This window comes from Nematostella vectensis, chromosome 1, assembly GCF_932526225.1.
Source record: "Nematostella vectensis chromosome 1, jaNemVect1.1, whole genome shotgun sequence".
Lineage (NCBI taxonomy): Eukaryota > Metazoa > Cnidaria > Anthozoa > Actiniaria > Edwardsiidae > Nematostella > Nematostella vectensis.
In genome coordinates, this window is record NC_064034.1 from 13,588,028 (window position 1) to 13,607,739 (window position 19,712).

General features: G+C 44.8%; 3 protein-coding genes across 3 annotated transcripts; 2 read left to right on the plus strand and 1 right to left on the minus strand.

Annotated features, from left to right (window-relative positions):
* Positions 1-5,935: 5,935 nt before the first annotated feature.
* On the minus strand, positions 5,936-11,570 carry LOC116620140. The gene is made up of 4 exons (XM_048731667.1): positions 11,308-11,570; positions 8,875-9,113; positions 8,100-8,193; positions 5,936-6,941 (listed from the first exon to the last, which is right to left on the minus strand). Exons 1-4 carry the CDS (start codon positions 11,366-11,368, stop codon positions 6,646-6,648), a joined length of 690 nt encoding a protein of 229 aa, XP_048587624.1. The 5' UTR covers positions 11,369-11,570; the 3' UTR covers positions 5,936-6,645.
* Positions 11,571-14,440: 2,870 nt separating this feature from the next.
* LOC125558915 lies at positions 14,441-15,142 on the plus strand. Its single transcript, XM_048720433.1, has one exon. It carries the CDS (start codon positions 14,441-14,443, stop codon positions 15,140-15,142), a length of 702 nt encoding a protein of 233 aa, XP_048576390.1.
* Positions 15,143-15,301: 159 nt separating this feature from the next.
* Positions 15,302-19,657, plus strand: LOC116618440. The gene is made up of 2 exons (XM_048730837.1): positions 15,302-17,297; positions 17,358-19,657. The coding sequence occupies exons 1-2, from the start codon at positions 15,545-15,547 to the stop codon at positions 18,635-18,637; spliced, it is 3,033 nt and encodes a 1,010-aa protein (XP_048586794.1). The 5' UTR covers positions 15,302-15,544; the 3' UTR covers positions 18,638-19,657.
* The last annotated feature ends 55 nt before the right edge of the window (positions 19,658-19,712 follow it).

Genomic DNA, 19,712 nt, shown 5'->3' on the forward strand with positions numbered 1-19,712 from the left:
GAGTTCTTTTCATTGAGTAAGGGCATACGCAAAATGTTCAGATAGGTGTGGTCATTTGTATTTTTCAAGAGATATAATAATTAAATATAATTCAGTTTTTAACATTAATTTCACTTTTCCTTTTTAAATATAGGTCGTTTTCAACTTTTTGTATTGCCATTTGAAGATTGAAAATTTAAAAGTTAATGAACAGCAATAATTAAGGGCTAGGGGTAGGGGTAGGGGTAGGGATAGGGGTAGGGATAGGGATAGGGATAGGGATAGGGATAGGGATAGGGATAGGGATAGGGATAGGGATAGGGATAGGGATAGGGATAGGGATAGGGATAGGGATAGGGATAGGGATAGGGATAGGGATAGGGATAGGGATAGGGATAGGGATATGGATATAGGGATAGGGGTAGGGATAGGGATAGGGATAGGGATAGGGATAGGGATAGGGATAGGGATAGGGATAGGGATAGGGATAGGGGTAGGGGTAGGGATAGGGATAGGGATAGGGATAGGGATAGGGGTAGGGGTAGGGGTAGGGGTAGGGATAGGGATAGGGATAGGGATAGGGATAGGGATAGGGATAGGGATAGGGATAGGGATAGGGATAGGGATAGGGATAGGGATAGGGATAGGGATAGGGATAGGGATAGGGATAGGGATAGGGATAGGGATAGGGATAGGGATAGGGATAGGGATAGGGATAGGGATAGGGATAGGGATAGGGATAGGGATAGGGATAGGGATAGGGATAGGGATAGGGATAGGGATAGGGATAGGGATAGGGATAGGGATAGGGATAGGGATAGGGATAGGGATAGGGATAGGGATAGGGATAGGGATAGGGATAGGGATAGGGATAGGGATAGGGATAGGGATAGGGATAGGGATAGGGATAGGGATAGGGATAGGGATAGGGATAGGGATAGGGATAGGGATAGGGATAGGGATAGGGATAGGGATAGGGATAGGGATAGGGATAGGGATAGGGATAGGGATAGGGATAGGGATAGGGATAGGGATAGGGATAGGGATAGGGATAGGGATAGGGATAGGGATAGGGATAGGGATAGGGATAGGGGTAGGGATAGGGATAAGGATAGGGGTAGGGGTAGGGGTAGGGTTAGGGTTAGGGGTAGGGATAGGGATAGGGATAGGGATAGGGATAGGGATAGGGATAGGGATAGGGATAGGGATAGGGATAGGGATAGGGATAGGGATAGGGATAGGGATAGGGATAGGGGTAGGGATAGGGATAGGGATAGGGATAGGGATAGGGATAGGGATAGGGATAGGGATAGGGATAGGGATAGGGATAGGGATAGGGATAGGGATAGGGATAGGGGTAGGGGTAGGGATAGGGATAGGGGTAGGGGTAGGGGTAGGGGTAGGGATAGGGGTAGGGGTAGGGATAGGGATAGGGATAGGGATAGGGATAGGGATAGGGATAGGGATAGGGATAGGGATAGGGATAGGGATAGGGATAGGGATAGGGATAGGGATAGGGATAGGGGTAGGGATAGGGGTAGGGGTAGGGATAGGGATAGGGATAGGGGTAGGGGTAGGGGTAGGGGTAGGGATAGGGGTAGGGATAGGGATAGGGATAGGGATAGGGATAGGGATAGGGATAGGGATAGGGATAGGGATAGGGATAGGGATAGGGATAGGGATAGGGATAGGGATAGGGATAGGGATAGGGATAGGGATAGGGATAGGGATAGGGATAGGGATAGGGATAGGGATAGGGGTAGGGGTAGGGGTAGGGGTAGGGGTAGGGGTAGGGGTAGGGGTAGGGGTAGGGGTAGGGGTAGGGGTAGGGGTAGGGGTAGGGGTAGGGGTAGGGGTAGGGGTAGGGGTAGGGGTAGGGGTAGGGGTAGGGGTAGGGGTAGGGATAGGGATAGGGATAGGGATAGGGATAGGGATAGGGATAGGGATAGGGATAGGGATAGGGATAGGGATAGGGATAGGGATAGGGATAGGGATAGGGATAGGGATAGGGATAGGGATAGGGATAGGGATAGGGATAGGGATAGGGATAGGGATAGGGATAGGGATAGGGATAGGGATAGGGATAGGGGTAAGGATAGGGGTAGGGATAGGGATAGGGATAGGGATAGGGATAGGGGAAGGGATAGGGATAGGGATAGGGGTAGGGATACAAACAATGCCTGAAAATTTCTAGCGAATTGACATGTTCGGGTAAATCGAGCTTCATGTCCTCAATATGTAAGATACTAGAAACATTTGATGCCCCATATAATAAGGAGACGATTTATAACAAATTTAAACTAGGAAAATTCATCACAAATATTACAAACGAATCTAAACGTCATCAAATGGGTCTTATAAATCTGAACAAAAAGCTAATTTTTTACTCCTCTTTCAAAAAAGACACAAAATCTAGTGAATGCTATGATAAAATACTTAAGATGGAACACAGAAAAGCTTTAGCCAAACTCAGACTAGGGAATCTTAATCTAAACATAGAAACAGGCAGAAACACAAAACCTCCGATTCCAAGAGAGAAGCGTATCTGCCAGATTTGTAACACTTTAGAGGATGAAAAACATTTCATGCTTTTCTGCGTCTCATCCCACTCTGAACGAAAGCAATTATTTTCTGATATCCAATCCCACTACATTTTCTTTGACAATCTAAGTAATGATGATAAAAGTCTGTTCCTTTTTAATAATGTTGACCCTTTTGTGAATAAGAAAGTAGCCCACTTTATATGCAAAACATTTAAATCAAGACGGAATACTCTCATTTAAGCCATATTATGTTATGCAATACCATCAATGTAAATGGAATGCAAATAAATAAATGTAAAATGTAAATGATATGGATAGGTGTAGGGATAGGGGTAGGGATAGGGATAGGGATAGGGGTAGGGGTAGGGGTAGGGGTAGGGGTAGGGGTAGGGGTAGGGGTAGGGGTAGGGGTAGGGGTAGGGGTAGGGGTAGGGGTAGGGATAGGGATAGGGATAGGGATAGGGATAGGGATAGGGATAGGGGTAGGGATAGGGATAGGGATAGGGATAGGGGTAGGGATAAGGATAAGGATAGGGATAGGATAGGGATAGGGATAGGGATAAGGATAGGGATAGGGAAAGGGATAGGGATAGGGATAGGTGTAGGGATAGGGATTGGTGTAGGGATAAGGATAGGGATAGGGATAAGGATAGGGATAGGGATAGGGGTAGGGATAGGGATAGGGATAGGGGTAGGGATAGGGATAAGGATAGGGATAGGGATAGGGATAGGGATAGGGATAGGGATAGGGATAGGGATAGGGATAGGGATAGGGATAGGGATAGGGGTAGGGAAAGGGATAGGGATAGGGATAGGGATAGGGATAGGGATAGGGATAGGGATAGGGGTAGGGATAGGGATAGGGATAGGGATAGGGATAGGGATAGGGGAAGGGATAGGGCTAGGGATATAGGGATAGGGGTAGGGGTAGGGGTAGGGCTAGGGATAGGGCTAGGGATATAGGAATAGGGCTAGGGCTAGGGGTAGGGGTAGGGGTAGGGGTAGGGGTAGGGGTAGGGGTAGGGATAGGGATAAGGATAGGGATATAGGGATAGGGATAGGGATAGGGATAGGGATAGGGATAGGGTTAGGGCTAGGGATAGGGATAGATAATCGACGATGAAAACACCAAGAGGCAGCTCTTTAATAGGCGGACGTGATTTTTTTTTGGTGGCGCACTTTCCAGCTTTTGCCGGAAAGACTCCTTGACTTCCCAGGTTACAGTGCACGCCGGGCGTGTGTACGGGGACAAGTCTGGGTTCCTTCACGTGGGGTATAACCAATTCTTCACAGTGGAAGCTACAGACCCGGATATATCGTTTGGAATGCGCGCGTATGAGAATGGCAGCATTGAGATGCCTAGTCGCGCCTTCTTGCAAAACGTCGACGTGCGTACGTCAGGAAAGGTATATTATTCATATATCAATCCAGGCGCGTACACAGGGATGCACAGGGTGCGCGCGTGTTGAGGCCACATTTGTAATAACCTGCCTGAATAATTGATTGCAGGCGCGGACCTAGGATTGGCTGAGGACCGGGGGAGGGGTCAAAGGTATGTGGAAAACGGATAGTATTTGACGATCTTTCAAAAAGAAATAAGCCACTTTTTGCGGCCAAGAGAGGGTGCGCGCGTGTCGAGGTCACATATGTAATAACCTGCCACATTTGTTATAACGGCCACATTTGTAATAAACTATCTGATATCTCATGAAAGAAACATCGTATGACATCCAAACCTGGTTGGTCATGGGGGGGTACGATCAGAAGTTAAAGACCGTGTTCGACGGTGGCTCGTTTTTCGCGGACTCAAACTCCAGTCTTGGGAATAGAACAACACATGGGCAGTACATGTTACAGTCTCTACAAGTGCAGGACGATGGTACTTTCGAGCTGCACTCACGTGATCTGAGCTTTAATACTCGCCTTGAACTAACAAATCTGATGTACTGTTCACATAGTCATTCTCCGTCGTTTGTTCTTTTAAGCCTCTCAATTTCTGCAAAGTAGTAGCAGTGAGCATTATGTTTGCAAGCACCCTGTCCCGGGCTAAAATACTATTCTACCACCTATAAAATGGACCTGAAAAAAATTAGCTATGCAATGCATTTATAAGCAGAGTAGCATCGTTTGCTGTAATACTGCTCTAGATTAACCCTGAACGTGATCTTTTAGATCTATGGCGGCGGTCACTTTTAATCCAACGGTCGGTTGAACGTCACAGCGTCCCATCTCGTTGCCATTTACTCTGGTGGTAAACTCAGCCATAACCACGCCGGCTATAAAACCAACAAGGGTAGAAGCGGTAACTTGCACGGACTGTAACTTTCAGGGAGCTAGTGGCGCAGGGAAAGCTGGAAATGGCAAAAGAGCCTGGGCTCTTTTGAGAACCACGTATGTCAGTTCTATGGATCTGTTTACATACCCTGGACTTATGGCAGCGTAGGTGGCTATGGGAGACATTACGGTAAAGGGAGCTCTGTTTGTGTTCTTAGATGTCGAAGAATGGTCACATGGCTTCCTGGTGATATGTCACGCAAGTGTCACAGTTTATTCACACAATCTTTGATTTCTTGCCGTGGCAAGTGAGGTCTTTGTCACGCTGTCGCTCGTTCACAATGCGAAGTATTTTTTTGAACAACTGAACTGAACTTTGAGTATTACACAAAAAAGTTTAACCCCTTGAGCACAAGAACCTTTAGCCCAAAGGGTTGAGAAAGAATAGAGACATAGACGAGGCGCTCCCCTTCCCTACATTTACTCCATTCTTTTATCGACTGTCAAGTGTGTAGAAGACAACAATTTCGATGATAGTAATGTAGGGAAAATAGGATGGAACTGGTGAGAAATCGAAGCTGTGCGCCTTCTAGTAATGGTGTTCAAAATCTAATGCTTTATTTACATTCATGTTGTATGTTATACATCGCACGAGGAATTTCAAGTCCAAGGAGAGCAAGCCTCCCCCTAGTAACACATGTTGCTGTTTTCATTCCATTTGAAAAACCACTATCTTCTTTACCAAATCAGATCGAAAATTTCATAAAAGTAAATATTTCCTCACAATATACCTTTTTTATTTTTTTTCAACTTGTAAATATTTTATTTGCTGTTTGGACGGATATCAGAAAATGGTGGAAATGGCTCCCCAGGGTGGGTGGGGGCGGGTCAGGCGGTCGGCTCGCCATCTACCACCCCTCAATGATTAACTACAATGGCACCCTATCCGCAAAGGGCGGGGACAGTTCCCTTGAGCCCGGAGCGGCGGGAACTGTGTACCTTGAACGACGGAATGGGAATGGGGTCAAATACCGTGTACTCAAGGTGAACAACTATGGACTGGCCTACCCACAGAATGTGAAAAATCGGAAATACAGACTTCGACATATCTGTTGCTCGGAATATACAATGACACGTGGTTCGTAATTCTAACAAGTTATCATTTTTGATATAATAATGGTGTAAAAACGCAATTAAACGTAAAAATATACAAAAAACAACTTCGTCTAAATGTTGAGCACGAATAAAGTCCGGTGAATTCCGCTCGCATGGATGGATATACTGTGGGCTAGGTGTGCATTTTTGGCCTTAGTGTTAAGTTTTATCTCGTTTATTACTGCTGTTTACCTTTGTAACACAATATAAATCTTAATACAATGAGATAGTAGATACTGGCAGTAACATCGAACTTATAATGCAGTCACGAAAATGTACGCGATATTGAGGGGAAGTATCTCTTTTTAAAATCCAGACCATCAACGAAACAGCCATATACGATTGACAAAATATAAAATTGGTCATTGAAAATAAATGTTTATCGTCGTATTTTCGAAACCTAGGACCAGAAGCCTAACCACATTCGAATGAAAATAGTTGCGTGAGCTTGTCCACGATATTCCTGATAAATTATGAGCCTTTCACACATTTGTCTTTGTAAAAACATTACTTTAACCTACGCGAGGTATGCCCTTCGGTTCAGGTTAGTGTAGTGCAGCAGGTTACTACAGCTTGATTTAGTAGATTTAAAAACGGAACTAATTCATAAGATCTCTTAATAAACAAACCATTCTCTACTACTTGTATGCGCTCGGTTAGTTTGAATAATAAAGACACGTGAGCAAAGGCTGGTCTACATGCAAAAATAGCGTAGCTCAAGGTACTTGTAAATACCAGGACAAGGGTCAAAGCCAAGCACTGCCGTTGAAATAACTTTAAAACTGCATGAGATCTTTCCCTGGCAGAATTGACGGACTTTTTCAAGTGTCATAGGGATATTTTCTCTCTTTATGCAGAGCTGATTGTCAGCTGAATGCGGGCATGGGTGCCCTATTGATGATCTACCGTAGTGCGCCCACTCAATGTATATGACAGAACCCGCCGGGCACGACAACTGCGCAAGACCTTCCTCACAAATGACCTCTGTCTCTGAAAATAAATGTCAAAGATTATGAAATCAGTTTATGGTCTTTTTGAGAGGCCTATGAGCGCTTTTTCGAGTGGTTTTCACAAACCCATGGAATCACTTATTTAGCACTTATTCATTTTAGTGTTTGTTTTCTTTTGTGCTGGCGCTGGGCTACTACATTTTAAAGGCCTAAAATTCAAACATGTTTTTCGAACATTGTAATTGAACTTGTACGTTCAACACAAATGTTTGATGAAATTGTTTTGATCAAGGTTAAAACATCTGGATGTGTTGTGGTTAGCAGCCGTTCGTGTGGGGAGGGATTCGAGACTGAAACTAAAAACGGCTACGCAGGAGTCTATTTAAGGGGGGTTTAAACTAGAAGTTCTAAAGAAGAAGTAAAGTGCTCGAGCTGAAAGATTAGCTGGCCATTCAATTTCATTTCAAAAAGCCCTGTGAAACAATATTACTTGTTCCATAAGCCATTATACAAGACCCCTTTCTCTTTTGTTTATAAGTTTGTTAGGGAACAAAAAAAAGCTACTAGTATCATTTTATAAAACAAAAGAAATTATTTTATTGAAGGCATTTTCTGTCTAGAAGGGGGGAAGGGGAGGTGAAGTCTAATGACAATCTGAAATCACACTTTTATGACTTTCTAATGCTGTTCTAATAAACAGCATCCCATGCACGAAGCCAGACAATAAGCTTGGGAGGGGATGTGCAGAAAAAGATATTATGGAAAAAACGTATATCAGTAGCCGATCTAGGGAGGGAGGGGGGGTAAGGGGTTTCAAACCCCCCTTTGGGCTACCAGGAAGCCATATGCAACAAAAAAATTACCCTCACCCCCTTTGTCACTGAACCAAATCCCCCCTTTAGCGAAAGCTAGATCCGCCCCTGTATGTATATTCGGTTCACATCGTTCAAGATGTTGATCGCGTGTGAGACTCGTAAAGATGCGTGAGCGCTAGTCAATCAGAAAACAACTTTCAAGGACGACATTGGAACATACCCTGGTACGAGGGATTCTATCTCTTAAATCAAGCCCTCTTGTTTAAATTTTATACAAATATAGTCGCTCTCTTTGGCTACCTGGTTTGTTTACTACCTGGTTTGTTCACAATACCGAAAAAACGTGATATGCAGGTAATAATAACGCTAAAATGTCAACTTACTTAATCCGCATTTTGGCTGGTCAGCAGGACAGACACAAACGTTGTCAGCTCGACAGATTTGATTCGCACGACATGGTCTAAGGGCGCACGTATTCTGCAAAATACATACATGGTTAAATATTCAGAGATTGATTGTATTGATCATGTCTTTGTTTATGCAGAATCAAACTCTCGAGAAATACGCGAAATGCGAAAACTAACAACCCCAAAATATCTCATACAAATATAATATCTTACGGTAACAAAATTTCTTCCAGAAATGAATCGATGTAAGCTATAATTTTCCATTCGAACAAGCGATCATTGGCTATAAGGCACAGCTAAATTACATCTAGGAGAAAAAATTGAACAACCTTATTTTTCGCGAAAAAATCTTGAGCAAGACAATGTGTAGTTCCAGAAAATATCCATACCCCCCCTATTGAGGGGGTCGGAGGTATGACCCCCCACCCCTCTGGAATTTCCAACCCACTGGAAAAGAATACAGTAACCGTTAAGGAAAAAGGGCATTTTACCCCCTATCCCCTCTGGAAATTCCTGGGCGTTTGAACCCCCCACCCCGGAATTTCCAATCCCCTAAATGGGAGGGGGGGTATGGATATTTTCTGGAACTTTCAAATGGTCTACCCGGAAAGAAGTGCACTTTTAAAGTCTCTGGTCTGGTTAGGATTTTACTGAATCGAGTTTGCATGAGCCAGCCAAATTGGTTTGGTCTCTTTGAATTTGATACAACATTTTACCAAAGGTTTACTACAGACAGTACATGCACCCTCACCTTTGTTCCATGATAGATGAAGTCTTCCCTCGGTCCCATGTCTCCAGGATGTTCCATGTGGTCTGAGTTGCTGAGCTGACAAAGCTCCAATTTCTGGTTAAAGTTATATGATCGACAGCTGTCACTCATATAACACGCAGCTTCACAGGCGTCCAGGCTCTTGTTCGTAAAGTTATGCAACACGTGATTCATCAACGCGCTGCTGTTTATGCGCGGTAACCAGATGATCGTTTTGCATCCTGTGTTAAACATTAATAGGCATCAAAACCTAGCGACTCAAAGAATCCATTTCCATCGGTTAATTCAAGCAGGTAATTGAGAAACTTTTAATCTAATATTATTAGTAAAGTATTAGGCTTTAATTGTGGATGGTTATTTTGAAGTTTTCTTTCAATGAACCACTGTATTTCAATTGTAAACAATAACAAAAGAGTGGTTGATCGACAATCTTTAAACACGAGGTTCTGCTATAGGGTAAGTTCCTCCCACCCCCGGGCTCGATTTGCAATTATAACCAGAACACTGTCACGCTAGCAGTCACAAATTATAAGTCCACTGTAAAATTGCTCTGATCTCTGATCCTCAGTCGGTTGGAATAAAGCAATTTTTGCACAGGTAACAAGACACTTGTGTTTAGAGATTGCTAAATTAGTGATTTGCTGTCCACTCACATTTTTGGTGTAAAATTTTAACTTTTGCGCTATCCAAAATTTAACGCAATTATCCTCGCACCGTGATGAAAATGCTCGTATTTTAGAGCGCACACAGCTTGGTATAGCATTATTTTACTATAAATAGAAAAAAAATTAGATGGACGAGACTAGGAAATTATATTTAATTTGGTTTAGAATATGGAATTTAAATCTAGCGCTCAGAGCAATTGTTTTGACATGTTGACTCATTGACGGCTGATTGATAAATGATTGTTTTTGCCCGGGGGTGGGAGGAGCTTAATACCCTTTTATAGCGGAACCAAGTGTTTAAGTTATATTTGGTCTTATGCTAAGCCCACGCAGTACAGGTTTTCAGGTACAGGTTTTCAGGTTCAATTGGGAGTTTTAGCTAAAGAATTTAACCTCTTTTTTTACCTTTAAAAGTAACGCTGAGTTCATACGTTTTAAGATTAAAATTGTTTAAATTCTGAAATTCAGTTGAATCCTTTATTCAATTTGGTAGGTTTACGGGACGCATTCATGTATCTATTTCCTTATTCTGCCTATATCATAGGCTTCCCACCCGCGTCAGTGAAGGATTTCTAAGGACATACGAATTCCGACGAATTCACGCAAATAAACATCTATTAGTTCTTTATTTTCTAATTCATGGAATAAACTTAGTTTGGATGTAAATGTATCCGTCTGTGGTGTTTTTTTCTTCCCTAGAAGCTTAAATTTTCGAGTTTAGAGCGATATAAGTTTGACTCGATTTCGAGTCGAGTCGATACTAAGTATGTTAAAAACACAAGGCTGAAAACTTTATTCTGACTACCTACGTTTTTCTGCCGGCTACGCTGTCTATGCAAATTACATTCCAAGGATGGCATTTGACCAGCTGCTATGTCCCGATCATCGACGGAAACCTAAAATTGACGTTCAAAAAACCATTATTCGCAGGTTTGTGAGCGGATTGCTTAAAAACTCGTTTCGGGGATAGTTCTATCCCTCTCTCATCCTGTAACTGTGTCAGTGTTTTCGTACTGCTAAAAATCCGGCAGAAAAGCGCGCTGAAGCTGAGGTAGTCAAATATAAGGTTCCACTTAGTATCGACTCGAAATCGAGTCTAACTTATATCGCTTTAAACTCGTAAATTTGAGCTTCTAGGGAAAAAAAAACACCACAGACGGATACATTTACATCCAAACTAAGTTTATTTCATGAATTAGAAAATGAAGATATAACTTATAGATGTTTATTTGCGTGAATTCGTATGTCCATAGAAATACTTCACTGACGCGGGTGGGAAGCCTGTGCTTATAATAACCGATAATAACTTCAGACCCTCCCCTTTAGAGTTAAATGCATCAACCTATTCCTTAAGATTTTGGGTTTTCTGTAAGCTACCTGCCCCCTCCATCTATTAGAATATTCCGCTTGTTGTGTATGTCCGATAAATTTTATAGTGATGGGGAAAAATAGCCGATTTAATTGTTTTAAATATTCCAAAGAATACAGTACGTCCCTCAACGCAGGTGATCCTAGACCCACTTTCTAGTTCTAAATTTTATTGATAGTTTTGAACCGCCGGATTTAGCTAGATATGACTTGCTATGAGCAAAAAAATAATAATAACTCGCACGGAGGTCACAGTTCACACGTTTTATTTTAGTATTTTTTTATAAAGTTACAATATATAAAATTAAGTAGGAAAGGAAGTCCAGAGAAACCAAAGGCTGTGTTTTTATTTTCGTTAACATGAGTACTATATTATTCTTACCTTCGCTTTCACAGAACAAATAAAGCAGAGAAAGCATCAGTATCGTCAAAGAGTACGCCATACTTCCGTGCTCCTCGAAACATATGTTGATCAAGCCCCAACACTTTTTATGAAACGAATTCGTTTGAAATACTCATCTATTATTAATTACACACAGCAAACACACATAGTTGCACATAGAAAACACACTCTTTATTATGTTGACGCAAGAGAGACTACTTTTTCAGCAAGTTAAAGGGATAAAAAAAACACTGTTTCAGTCTCAATTAAGTCAAGTTTAACTATGTAATGCTTTGGATGTGAATCGGGATGATGGGCTTCAAAGACATCAATGTTACAATGGGTGACATCAATGCTGCTGAGGGCGATGGTGGTGGAGTACAGGGGCGGATCCAGGGGCCGAAACAAAGGTTTCAAGAAACGAGGGGCCGGATTCATTGTTCTTCCGTGGCTTTCCTTATATTACTTGTTATCTGAAAATAGGGAGGCCGGGGCCCACCCCTAGATCCGCCCCTGGAGTAGATTTTCCAAATTCAAGTTATTTTCATCTTATTGGAACTTTCTTGTTTCCAAACCAGATAACAATCCATAATCCCTTATTAAGGAATCTTCAAATACTAGTGAGTTCTTTTTGAAAACAACTTTCTTCTAATGGTCATGAATGCTGCAAATCCTATAGTCTTATAGTTAACAATTAGACTTTACGAGTTCGAGTTTTCTATGAGTCAATAGACTATTTGACTCATAGAAAACGAGAACGAGTAGTCTAATTGTTTTAGTATAAATCAACTCACATACTACCTTCAAATAAATGACGATTTCAATAATTATCAGTAATAAATAACCGCTTTTTCGCTTCTCACTATTTATGGCTCAATAGATAGTGAGTACTGGAGCCAAACGAATGGCGAGATTTGTGATGTGTGAGTGGATTTATACTAAATAAGGATAGTCATACATGACAGCTGAACATTAGTTTCAAGAATAGAATGGGTGAGATACTACAATGGAACCCCGTTAATAAGGTCACTGTTTGGAATTACAAAATTGTTTTCAATAACGCGATCTAATAGTGTTATCATTTATAGAATGTTAAAGGATTATTTTAGTTGAACTTTTTTTTTAACTGTCCTTGCTATCCGAGTCTCCTTATTAGGCAGGTTTCCTAAGAGCGGACTTTTCGAATATGAAGTTAAGATAAATTTGCGGCATGAATTTTAAAGCATGCATAAAGTCATTGTTCTCGAAGATTTCAATACGAGAGCGTCTTCTAAATAAGTCACCGCACCAGAATTGGCAGTTCTTCATTAGATGTCATTCAGGTATAATAATTCGAACAATTATTCACCGTTTATGAACTTATTGTCAGCGTTTTATTGGTAATATATGTTTTACAAATTTCAATACAAAAGGCGTGATCTTAAACCAGAAGTATAAATACCATGTACCATAAACTGGAGCACTGTAAAGTTTTCACCTGAATTTATCAGGCGAAGTCTCCAGAGAATATATATGCTAAACCTGAAATTATCAAGCCCCACCGGATCCTCTGGTCTGAAGGCCGAAGTACGTACAGGATTTAAGTGGTATTTCTAATTTATTTATCGTCACTTTAGATGGAAGGCAACAGCTTACAAATCGAATACAAAAACGTCACTATAGAACCCTTCGCTGTTCTCAACGGACACCCTCTTGCACACTGTACCAACTCTCTTTACTATAGCGACGGGTGGGGTGCTTTCCAAGGACGATCTGGGGTGGGGCATGGTGGTCACGGAGGCCGAGGTAGAAGCCAATCGTCTCCAGTGGAAGTCTCCTACGGAAGTTACCGCAACCCCTCCTTATTAGGCAGTTGTGGCGAAGCGAGCATCTTCCCTTTCACTGGAGGTCGGGTCGGGGAGGAGGCAGGCTAGAGGTCATAGCTCATGATACTCTGGTTGTGGACGGTACCTTGTCTGCTCGTGGAGGAAGGAATGAAGTTACCCGAAGCGGTGGCGGGAGCGGTCGTTAATAAAGATGTTGATCCAAACAAAAATACATACACATAGATACCTTTGATCTTTCCATCAGATTTTGACAGCTAAAAAGGGCACGTTTAATAAAACAACATTTTTGTTAATTGCTTGTTATTTCAAGTTTTTTCTTTGTTATTCAAGTATTTCAAGTTTCAAAGTTAGAATTCTTTCTCAGACATCAATCATGAATTTGCAACTCGGGCTTCCGTCAATCCTTTGTGACCAAAAAAAAGTGAATACAATAGGTTATTACACAAAAAAAACAGTTAAAGAAAAACAGCAGCGCTAGTATTTAAGTTGTAGATTGGAGTTTTGCTGTTTCACTAACATCAAACCATGACAGGTCCATATCCTTGTACGGGGTGGAGGTCGGATTGCAGTCTTCTATAGAGAAAACCATTTCCTGGGGACAGAGCAAAAAATGGCAAGTTTTTCCAAAATAAGGTCTGGTTAACTTCGGTAAGCTTGAAATTTTTGCATAGAGGTTCCTTATGTTATGTAAACCAACATATCAAATTTTGTTTTTTTTCTTCTAATGGATTAATCTTCGAGATATGATGCTTGAAGTGCAATTTTCAAATGTTCAAAGTATGAATTATCCTCGTTTTTAGGGAGAAGTCGGGCTCTGATCAGAAATTAAGCCAACTTTGCTCGCTAACATCTAAATTTCATATCTTCTAAATTTCTTTAAAATTTGGAATTGTATTGAACGATTTACATATGTTGATTTTGCATTTTTTCCTTATGTAAGCGCGGGAGCCCTGTGTCCGAACCGCGCGGGACTAGGGAGAGGGGTTGCTTTGTAATTTGTACGGTTCGGGTTTGTCCGCCACGAACTGCAACGAGTTTGCCGTTTTTTCTTCGTTTAGCATTAAAAATACAGTCCCTTATCAGTCGTCGTCGTCCATAACAAGTTGGTCCTTCCGAGCCGGATGTATTGAAGAATATTGGAGTAGCCAGAATGCCAGAAACTCGGTCGAATGTGGAGAATTGCCGAGCGAAGAGAAAAGTCGTCAGGTCCAATTGCACGAGGAACATAGCTAGAGGAGCTCGATCCGGAACACATAGAAGCGGACGGGGACTGGTTACAAGACCTAGAGGAAGCCGTAAGTGAGATTATGGGAGAAGTTGTAGATTATTTCAGTGAAGACGCTAGTTCAGAGCCTGCTAACAGTAGCGATGTCATGGGAAATAGTAGTAGAAGCGGTTTGAAGGAAGTTCAGGTCCCACTTTTCAAAGGAAATCGGGAAGACTGGCCGTATTTTTGGGTTATTTTCAAGTCCCTTGTGCATGGCAATAAAACGCTGAGTGAGCCTGTGAAGCTCGCACATTTGAACAACTCCCTCGCTGACAATGTAAAAATTTTGATTTCGTGTCTAACCGGGGGTCCTGGGGATTATGAGAAGGCTGTCAAGTTGTTAGAGGGAACATTTGGGGACCCGAGGAATGTGATAGAGGCCCATTTAAACCGAATCACAGACTGGCCTGCTGTTAGGAGTGATGACCGCACGGGGTTTGAGGGGTTTGCAGACGCCTTGCAGGCCGCAGTGTTTGCGCTAGATAACCCTACATTTCAACATGAGCTAAAGAGTCTGCCACTTTGCACCCAGTTAGTGCGCAAACTGCCTGCTGAAGAAAGGGATGAGTGGGTGCGGCAAGTAGAGAGGGGGCAGGTGCAAGAGGATCTAAAGGGGTTAGCTGAGTGGGCGCAGACACGGTCAAAGACACTGCGCATGCGCGAGCGCTATAATGAACAGCCCACAGCTAAAAGCGTGCCCGCAGCTAAAGGTGCGTCCCAGCAAAGGCGACACCAGAGGTAACAAACCATGCACGTTGGTGAGAAGCACCAACGAAAATGTGCCCTATGTGAAAAGGATCACTCAGAGTCAAAATGCCCAACCCTTTTACCAGCAACGGTAGACAAGCGCTGGGAGATGGATAAGGAGAAAAGAGTCTGTTTTGGCTGTCTCAGGGGGGGACATTAGCGACGTTCGTGCAGTAGATCCCAGAAATGCGGAGTTGATGGTTGTGACAGAGGTCATCATTACCTTTTGCATTCCTTTGCTCCCAAACAACCACCTAGAGAGCCCTTAACTGTCGAACTTCCTCCAGGGGATAAAGGGGTTCATTGCGGGAAAGCGCAAGCCAGCACGCCAAGTGTCAGTAAAGTCGCGCTCAAAACTGTTGCAGTACCATTTACCAGTGACTCTGGCCAAGTAGTTATGGGATTAGTACTTTTGGATTCAGGCAGCGAAACTACCCTTGTAAGAACTGGGTTTGCAAAGCAACTGGGGATATCAGGTCCTAGGCAAAACCTAACCGTTGACACAGTAAGGGGGGTTAGTACCACGGTCAAGTCAGAGCGCGTGCATCTACCATTTGCATCATCTGCGGTTAAAGGAACTGTGAGCGCGTGGACAATAAAAAGCATCTGTGCTCCTGTCAGTGCTATTGATTGGTCAGAGGTCAAGCGACGCTATGCGCATTTGTGTGATGTCCCAGTAGAGAACACGGGCAACGGGACGATTGATGTTTTGTTAGGCCTCGACACAGCAGCCTTAATGGCCCCATTTGAAGTCAGGAGGGGTGGGGTCACAGAACCGTATGCTGAGAAGACACCGCTGGGGTGGGTTATCGCGGACCCAGTCTCAGACTCCGAAGGTGGGGGAAAGCGCATACTCCGCGCACACGTGTCAGACGCCGAAGACGACACAAATCACAACCTGCGCATGTTCTGGGAAGTAGACACGTTTGGCGTCCGCGTCGAGGAATCACCACCATACAGCCGCAGCGAACAGAGAGCCTTGGATGCCTTGGATAAGTCATGCCGACTAGTGGATTCAGGTTACGAGTTAGCGCTCTTGTGGAAACCTGACCGACCTCCATTACCTAACAACTACGCCACAGCCTTGAGTCGCCTAGAGTCAGTGGAGCGTCGCCTGCAGGAAGACCCGGAGCTGGCGCAAGGGTATAAGAAAGCGATCAGCGCGTACGTCGAGAAGGGGTTTGCCCGCAAGCTCTCAGATGAGGAACGGGTGGAGGATACAGAGCAATGGCTGCTACCCCATCACCCGGTGTTGTCGCCACACAAGCCTCTTCCAAGAGTCGTGTTTGATTCAGCCGCAGTGCACGATGGGATCTGTCTCAACGACTGTCTAGAAGCAGGGCCTAGTCTACATAACGATCTACCAGGCGTTTTGATGCGTTTCCGTGAGCGACCTGTAGCGCTCGCGGGTGATGTGTCAGACATGTTTTGTCATGTGCGCTTGCGTACAGAGGACCGCAAGTACCACCGCTATCTTTGGCGAGATCTAGAGACGGACAAGCCGCCTGATGTTTATGAGATGAACTGCCTCGTGTTCGGAGATGAGTCGTCGCCATGTGAAGCGAACTTTGCCGTCCAGCGTACAGCTGAAGACAACAAGGAGCAATGGCCAGACGCCGCCGCCGTAGTCAAGCGCGACATATTCGTTGATGACTTATACACGTCCTGTGAGGATGTCGGAGAAGCTGTAAAGCTGCGCGAGGATGTTACCGCACTTATGGCTGAAGGGGGATTTCCCATGCGTAAGTGGATGTTGTCGTCTGCCGAGGTGTTAGCTACCGTACCGGAGACAGAGCGAGCCGTCCGTAACGAGGCCCTAGAGATGGGAGAGCTGCCGCAAGGTCGAGCGCTTGGGGTGCGATGGGATCCTCAGTCAGACACCCTCGGCTTTGCATTTGCACACGTCGAAAGACCCCCCGCAGAAGAAAGAAAACGGGGTGTCCTCAAGAAACTAGCGGGATTGTATGACCCGTTAGGATGGGCAAGTCCATACGTGGTTCGCGCCGAAGTCATGTTGCAGCGTACATGGTCACGTGGCATAGACTGGGATGAGTTACTATCGTCAGATCTGCGCTTAGAGTGGAGCAAGTGGGAGGCGGAGATGGTTGCCCTAAAGTCCTTTGTTGTCCCACGCTACATTTACCGTCAGCCCAGTAAGTTAAGGAAGAAGCAGTTAGTAGTGTTTTGCGATGCGTCTGAGGAAGCATGCGCCGCAGTCGCCTACGTGCGCGCAACGTCGACAGTCGGGGAAGTCACGTGTCATCTAGTCATGGCAAAAGCGCGCCTCATGCCGTTGAAGCCGATCTCAATCCCGAGAGGGGAGCTAATGGCGTGTCAGCTAGCCGTACGACTCGCCAAGGCCGCTTGTGTACAGCTCAGTTTGAGTATGCGAGAGGTGATCTACCTTTCGGACTCCACTACCGCACTGTGGTGGATTCGTGGCGAGCCGAGGAATTTTAAGCCGTTTGTTGCCAACCGTGTAGCTGAGATCTTGACAGAGAGTGACCCCATCCAGTGGCACCACGTACGAACGGAGATGAACATCGCCGATGTGGCAACTAGAGGAGCCTCCGCAGGCGACATACAAGCCCACACAACTTGGATTGAAGGACCGGAGTTCCTGAGGTTACCAGTGCACGCTTGGCCGATAGATGACGTTCAAACCACTGCACCGCCGTCGGAAAAGTCTGAGATGCGAAAGAAGGTCCTGAGAGTGCAGCAAGAAGCAGACGCCACTTTGATCGACCCTGCTGCGTTTTCCAGTTGGTTAAAGCTGCGCCGAGTTACGGCCTGGATCCTGCGTTTCCTGTATAACCTGCGCAACCGAGATAAGCCCAAGTCGGGAGTACTAAGCATTGAAGAGTTGAAGACAGAGGAGCTGTACTGGATCAAGTGGACACAGAGAGACAGGTTCGCCAGAGAAATTGAGTCGTTGGAGAAGGGACAGCCAGTTCCTCGAGCAAGTCGCATTGCAAACCTCGACCCACAGCTTGTAGATGGAGTTCTCCGCGTCGGAGGGAGGATAGACCGGGCCGACATACCATGGGAAACGAAGCACCCGATAATCCTCGACCACGGACAGGACGTCACACGCCTGATAGTCACCGAGTACCATCAGAAGCTCCGCCATGTTGGAGTGGAGCATGTCTTCAACCACCTACGCGAGAGATTCTGGATACTGCGTGGGCGGGCAGAAGTGAAGGGGTGCACCATTAAGTGCCCACTGTGCCATCGCCGTAGCGTCCAGCCGATGACCCAGAAGATGAGTGACCTTCCAGCCGTTCGTCTTGCTGGTGTCAGCACGCCGTTCAAGCATGTAGGCTTAGACTACGCGGGGCCGTTTCAAGTTCGTGTTGGTCGAAATCGCGTGGAGAAGCGTTACGTGTGCCTATTTACGTGCCTGCACATGCGCGCCGTGCATCTAGAGACCGCGCATAGCCTCGATACAGATTCCATTATTATGGCTTTGCGTCGCTTTCGCGCCCGCTGAGGTAATCCTGTCAGGATTATGAGTGACAATGGTTCGAACTTTGTAGGAGCTGAGCGAGAGTTGAGGGATGCACTCCAGGAGTTGAGTCAAGAACGAATCGCAGATGAGCTCAGTGTGCACGGTGTCAAGTGGGACTTCAATCCGCCTGATGGGCCTTGGTTCGGTGGAGCCTGGGAAGCGTTGGTGAAGTCTACCAAGCGCACGATGAGAGTGATGTTATGAAACGTTCTTACAGTAGATGAAGTCTTCCGCACTGTTCTCGCCGAGGCAGAGTCTATACTGAACTCGCGTCCACTGGTGTACGGGGGAAGTGTGTCATCTCCTACTGATGTGAGTGTGCTAACGCCAAACCACTTCCTTCATGGATGTGCGAGTACAAATTCCGCTACCGGTGAATTCAGCGAGAGAGATATGTCACTTCGTCGTCAATGGCGCCACAGTCAGTACTTGGCCGATCAGTTTTGGCGCCGGTGGAGAAGAGAGTACGTGCCACACCTGGTCCAGCGCAGCAAGTGGCGTGCGATACAGCGCAATCTTCGCCGCGGCGACCTTGTGTTGATCGTGGAGAGAGATGTACCCAGAGGCAAGTGGCGCTTGGGACGAGTTCTGACACCGATTGCTAGTCCTGATGGTCTTGTGCGATCTGCGGAAGTCGCAACTACGAAAGGAACATTGATCCGACCTGTTGGGAAGCTAGCGCTCCTGGAAGCAAGTCAGGAACAGTGACACTGTTATGACCGAACAGCTAAGACGATAGTTACGTTATTGTTATTGATATTGAACTGTGTTTAGATAGTGACGTTTCACCCCGGATCACGTCACGGGTGGGGGTGTTTTGAACGATTTACATATGTTGATTTTGCATTTTTTCCTTATGTAAGCGCGGGAGCCCTGTGTCCGAACCGCGCGGGACTAGGGAGAGGGGTTGCTTTGTAATTTGTACAGTTCGGGTTTGTCCGCCACGAACTGCAACGAGTTTGCCGTTTTTTCTTCGTTTAGCATTAAAAATACAGTCCCTTATCAGTCGTCGTCGTCCATAACAGGAATCAAGCTTTTGGTCAGAGGAACTCCTTGT

Bases quoted from the DNA above. Each gene is read 5' to 3' on its own strand.
- LOC125558915 (XM_048720433.1), top strand. From the start codon at position 14,441: ATGGGAGAAGTTGTAGATTATTTCAGTGAAGACGCTAGTTCAGAGCCT.
- LOC116620140 (XM_048731667.1), bottom strand. From the start codon at position 11,368: ATGGCGTACTCTTTGACGATACTGATGCTTTCTCTGCTTTATTTGTTC. The intron at 8,194-8,874 runs GTGAGGGTGCAT...TGTATTTTGCAG, and splicing joins TCATCTATCATGGAACAAAG to AATACGTGCGCCCTTAGACC. The intron at 6,942-8,099 runs GTAAGTTGACAT...ATTTATTTTCAG, and splicing joins CCAGCCAAAATGCGGATTAA to AGACAGAGGTCATTTGTGAG.
- LOC116618440 (XM_048730837.1), top strand. From the start codon at position 15,545: ATGGGATTAGTACTTTTGGATTCAGGCAGCGAAACTACCCTTGTAAGA. The intron at 17,298-17,357 runs CCAGTAAGTTAA...AGGAAGCATGCG, and splicing joins ACGCTACATTTACCGTCAGC to CCGCAGTCGCCTACGTGCGC.